This window comes from Bison bison, unplaced genomic scaffold, assembly GCF_000754665.1.
Source record: "Bison bison bison isolate TAMUID 2011002044 unplaced genomic scaffold, Bison_UMD1.0 scf7180017864331, whole genome shotgun sequence".
Lineage (NCBI taxonomy): Eukaryota > Metazoa > Chordata > Mammalia > Artiodactyla > Bovidae > Bison > Bison bison.
The window spans coordinates 5,518,676-5,524,675 of NW_011494903.1; the positions used below are offsets into that span (position 1 = coordinate 5,518,676).

The window sequence follows — 6,000 nt, forward strand, 5'->3', positions numbered from 1 at the left end:
CTTTTTATCCATCTATCTGCAATGAAGTGATGGGACTGGATGCCATGATCTTCAGTTTTTGGATATTGAGTTTAAGCCAACTTTTTCCCTCTGCTCTTTTACCCTCATCAAGAGACTCTCTAGTTTCTTTCCCTTTCTGCCACTGGTATTGTATCATCTGCATATCTGAGGTTACTGATACTTCTCCGGGAAATCTTGATTCCAGCTTCTGCTTCATCCAACCCAGCATTTTGCATGATGTACTCTTCAAAGAAGTTAAATAAGCAGGGTGACAATATACAGCCTTGATGTACTCCTTTCCCAATTTGGAACCAGTCCATTGTTCCATGTCCAGTTCTAACTGTTGCTTCTTGACCTGCATGCAGGTTTCTCAGGATACAGGTAAGGTGGTCTGGTATTCCCATCTCTTGAAGAATTTTCCACAGTTTGCTCTGATCCATACAGTCAAAAGCTTTAGCATAATTGAATAATTAGATAAATGGGGGAAAAAACTATCTAGTTTTTTGCCTAAAAATAGCTATTTATAAGCTAATTATTGTTCAAGTATATTAATGGGTAGATATTATAGTACTTACACAGTAATCATAGAACAGTATATGACTAGCTGTTATCCGAGGGCCTGTCACTTAGCTTCCCTAGATCTCTAAAGGTAAGGTAGTAGAGGCAGCTTGAGGGACTGTGAACACAATGACCTTCCTGACTGCCTCTGCCACACCCAGAACCAGCCGTTCCCCTGGCAGCATTCAGAGGCAGTGGAGAAACCCAGTCAGTGTAACAGTCAACTTGACCCCACTGAGGCAAGTTTAGTCATTGTACAGATGAGAAGTTTGGATCCATCAAGATTTAACGATTCCCTGAAGTTCTTTTGTAAAAGAAATTTTCCTGAAAATACTTGTGGGTTTGACTATATATGTTGCTATCTGTCTTTTATAAAGCAGTATACAGTGGGTTTTTTTTGGCTATTTTATTCAGCCCTGTGTACAAACTGTTAAAGGTAAGCATCTTTTCTTCCCCTTGTTTTATGGTTAATTCTATCAAAAACAATGTATAGAGACTATATAAGTATCTGAGAGGCATTATAGGCATAAATAATAGGGTCTAGCCTTTGAAATTAACCAGGTTCATAGCCCAGCTCCCTTGCTTACTTTGTGTCATCAGATATGTTTTTAAAAATCTACCTCATAGAGTTGTTGAGGATTATAAGTAAAATATTTTCAATAACATATACAGTAAATGGATGCTACCAATCCTGGAATTTAAGAACCCTTAATTGATCCTTCTCTTGGCATTTTGCCTAGGTATTCCACTGGGAATAGGCTTATATGCCTGGATTTTCCAGTTGCCAGAGATGTTGTTGAGGCACATGTGCCAGATGAGAAAGGGCTGTGGTTGTCCTATAGAGATACCAAGCCTCAAAGTAGACTTTCCCTTCCTTCAGCTACACTCTTGTTTTGCTTTCTTGGTTCAAATCAGCCATCTTTTACTGTGCTCAGTGGCTTAAGTTATGTCCACCTCTTTTCAACCCCATGAGCTGTAGCTACCAGGCTCCTCTATCCATGAGATTCATGAGATTTTTCAGGCAAGAATACTGGAGTGGATTGCCATGCCCTCCTTCTGAGCATCTTCCCTATCTAGGAGTTGAACCCATGTCTTCTGCATTGCAGTGGACTTTTTACTGCTGAGCCATTGGGCCTCTACTAAACATATTTCTGTCCTCAGTGAATTTACAACCTGAAAGATGAAAAATTACACATACGTACGGAAAGTTGAAGGAGTTTTCCTGTCTTTGTAGAAACTGCTACTTTTACCACACAGAGAAAAGCTGGTGCAGCCAAAATGGTGGTTAGAAAGGTTGTACCATCTCCAGTTATCATCCGAAAAGGTATGGGTAAAGGATAGAAAGTTCTGGGGCTTAATACTAAAAATTTTTAAATCATAAATCACTCTTAGAAATGTCAAATACAGATTTTAGTATGAAGAGTGTGGCTGGATGGTGGTAATGGGCTTAATAAGCGTACTGCTCAACATAAAAACAAGTAGTCAGGAAGGTGCTGTGATCACATAGCCATAGAGCACATAGACCCCTAAGTATGGCCAAAGTAGCTCTCCTCTGATCAGCTAGAGAGAAGGAAATTATAACTCATTATCTCAATTTCTGACATCTCCTCCAGCCCATCCCTCAACTGCTGTTACTTTTCACAATTTAAAACACAGTTTCACATTCATCCTCCTTTTAACTCTCAGGTTGTTAATGCCAGGTTGGTAGGGCAACTCTTATCCCCATCTTAAGCTGAGCAAACTAATGCAGAGAAGTGGCCTCCTCACATACCCTTAGAACAGTAGAAAGAACAGCTACAGACTGAAAGTAAGGGGATGGAAAAAGATATTCCTTGTGAATGGAAATCAAAAGAAAGGTGGAGTAGAAATACTCATATCAGACAAAATAGACTTTAAAGAATATTACAAGAGAGAAGAACACTACATAATAATCCAAGATAAGATATAACAATTGCAAACATAGGAGCGCCTCAATATATAAGGCAAATACTAACAGCCATAAAAGGAGAAATTGATAATAACACAATAATAGTAGGGGATTCTAACACCCCACTTTCATCAGTGGATAGATCATCCAGACAGAAAATCAATAAAGAATCACAGTTCTTAAATGACACATAGACCAGATGGACTTAACTAATATTTATAGAGCATCCCATCCAAAAGCAGCAGAATACACATTCTTCTCAAGTGCACATGGAATATTCTCCAGGATTGATCACATGCTGGGCTACAAAGCAAGCCTTCGTAAATTTAAGAAAATTGAAATTATATCAAGCATCTTTTCTGACCACAACACTATGAGATTAGAAATCAACTACAAGGAAAAAAAACTGGAAAAAACACCAATATGTGGAAGCTAAACAATATGCTACTAAACAGCCAATGAGTCACTAAAGAAACCAAGGCACAGAGAAAAACAGCAGTGAAGGCAGTGATCCAAACCTATGGGACACAGTTCTGAGAGGAAGGTTTCCAGCAATACAGTCTTACCTCAGGAAATAAGAAAAACTTCAGATAACAATCTAACCTTACAACTAAGGCAACTACAGATAGAAGAACCAACAAAATCCAAAGTCAGTAGAATGAAAGAAATCATAAAGATCAGAGCAGAAATAAATGAAAGAGATGAAGGAAACAGTTGAAAAAGATCAATGAAACTAAAAGCTGGTTCTTTGAAAAGATAAACAAAAGTGATAAACCAGACTCAAGAAAAAAAGGGAGAGGGCTTAAATCAATAAAATTTGAAATGAAAAAGAAGTTACAGTGGACACTGCAGAAATACAGAGGATCATAAGAGACTACTACAAGCAACTATATGACAATAAAATGGACAACCTAGAAGAAATGGACACATTCTTAGAAAGGTACAATCTCTGAAGACTAAATCAGGAAATAGAAAATATGAACAAACCGATCACAAGTACTGAATTGAAACTGATTTTAAAACTTCCAACAAACTCAAGTCCAGGACCAGATGGCTTCACAGGTGGGTTGTATCAAACAATTGGAGAAGAGTTAACAAAACTGTCTTTCTGAAACTATTCCAAAAGAGTGCCATGGAAAGAATACTCCCAAACTCATTCTGTGAGGCCACCATCACCCTGATACCAAAACCAGACAAAGATGGCACACAAAAAAAGAAAATGACAGGACAATATCACCAATGAACATAGATGCAAAAATACTCAACAAAATACTAGCAATACCTTAAAAGGATCATACACCATGATCAAGTGGGATTTATCCCAGGGATGCAAGGATTTTTCATGCCTAGAGAATTTCCCTTAGCATTTGTTGTAAAACTGGTTTAATGTTGCTGAATTCTCTTAACTTCTGCTTGTATGGAAAGCTTTTGATTTCTCCCATCAAATCTGATCAAGAATCTTGCTAAGTAGAGTGTTCTTGGTTGAAAGCTCTTCCCTTTCATCACTTGAAATATATCATGCCATTCCCTTCTGGCTTGTAGAGGTTCTGTTGAGAAATCAGCTGATAATCTTGTGGGATTTCCATTGTATGTTGTCTTTATTTCCCTTCTTGCTTTTACATTTTTATCTTTGTTTTTAATTTTTGTCAGTTTGATTACTACATGTCTCAGTGTATTCTTCCTTGAGTTTATCCTGCCTGGGACTTTGTGCCTCCTGTACTTGGTTGACTATTTCCTGTTAGGGATGTTTTCAGCTATTATCTCTTCAAATATTTTCTCAGGTCCTTTCTCTCTTCTCCTTCTGGGACCCATATATGCAAATATTGGTGTGTTTAATGTTGTCCCAGAGGTCTCTTAGGCTGTCTTCATTTATTTTCATTCTTTTTTCTATATTCTGTTTCACAGCAGTGATTTCCACCATTCTGTCTTTCATGTCACTTACCTGTTGTTCTGCCTCAGTTATTCTGCTATGGATTCCTTCTCGTCTACTGTTCATTTCTGTTCATTCTTCTACGTCTTTGGTAAACATTTCTTGCATCTTCTCCATTATTTTTCCAAGATCCTAGATTATCTTCACTATCATTATTCTACATTCTTTTTATGGAAGGTTGCCTAGCTGCACTTAATTTATTTGTTTTTCTGGAGATTTACCTTGTTCCTTCATCTGGGACATAATCCTATTTCTTTTTATTTTGGTTAGCTTTCCGTGATTGTAGTTTTTGTTTTGGAGGCTATAGTTCTTGTTTCTTCTGTCTGCCCTCTGGTGAATGAGGATAAGAGGCCTATGCAAGCTTCTGGATGGGAAGGACTGGCTGCAGGGAAAATGGGGGTCTTGCTCTGGTGGGCAGGGCTGTGCTCAGTAAAATTTCAATCCAAGTGTCTGCTGATGGGTGGGGCTGTGCTTCCTCCCCCGTTAGTTGTTTGGCCTAAGGCATCCCAATCCTGGAGTCTCCTGGCTTTCAGTTCAGTTCAGTCGCTCAGTCGTATCCGACTCTTTGCGACCCCATGAATCACAGCACGCCAGGCCTCCCTGTCCATCACCAACTCCCAGAGTTTACCCAGACTCATGTCCATTGAGTTGGTGATGCCATCCAGCCATCTCATCCTCTGCTGTCCCCTTCTCCTCCTGCCCCCAATCCCTCCCAGCATCAGGGTCTTTTCCAATGAGTCAACTCTTCGCATGAGGTGACCAAAGTATTGGAGTTTCAGCTTCAACATGAGTCCTTCCAATGAACACCCAGGACTGGTCTCCTTTAGGATGGACTGGTTGGATCTCCTTGCAGTCCAAGGGACTCTCAAGGGTCTTCTCCAGCACCACAGTTCAAAAGCATCAATTCTTTGGCGCTAAGCTTTCTTCACAGTCCAACTCTCACATACACATATGACCGCTGGAAAAACCATAGCCTTGACTAGACGGACCTTTGTTGGCAAAGTAGTCTCTGCTTTTCAATATGCTATCTAGGTTGGTCATAACTTTCCTTCCAAGGAGTAAGCGTCTTTTAATTTCATGGCTGCAGTCACCATCTGCAGTGATTTTGGAGCCCCCCAAAATAAAATCTGACACTGTTTGCATTGTTTCCCCATCTATTTCCCATGACGTGATGGGACAGATGCCATGATCTTCGTTTTCTGAATGTTGAGCTTTAAGCCAACTTTTTCACTCTCCTCTTTCACTTTCATCAAGAGGCTTTTTAGTTCTTCTTCACTTTCTGCCATACGGGTGGTGTCATCTGCATATCTGAGGTTATTGATATTTCTCCCAGCAGTCTTGATTGCAGCTTGTGCTTCATCCAGCCCAGCATTTCTCATGATGTAATCTGCATATAAGTTAAATAAGTAGGGTGACAATATACAGCCTTGAGTATCCTTTTCCTATTTGGAGCCAGTCTGTTGTTCCATGTCCATTTCTAACTGTTGCTTCCTGACCTGCATACAGGTTTCTCAAGAGGCAGGTCAGGTGGTCTGGTATGCCCATCTCTTTCAGAATTTTCCACAGTGTATTGTGATCCACACAG

General features: G+C 39.6%; 1 protein-coding gene across 5 annotated transcripts in view; it reads left to right on the forward strand.

Annotated features, from left to right (window-relative positions):
- Nucleotides 1–6,000, forward strand: part of LOC104998547 (chromosome unknown open reading frame, human C5orf42) — a 107,714-nt gene that overhangs the window by 99,127 nt on the left and 2,587 nt on the right. The window contains exon 52 of one of the 5 annotated variants that reach the window (XM_010853769.1): nucleotides 1,793–1,882. The exons of the other annotated variants lie outside the window; for them this stretch is intronic. Coding sequence (XP_010852071.1) covers nucleotides 1,793–1,882 — 90 coding nt within the window. The remainder of the gene's footprint in view (nucleotides 1–1,792; nucleotides 1,883–6,000) is intronic. 5 annotated transcript variants of the gene reach the window in all.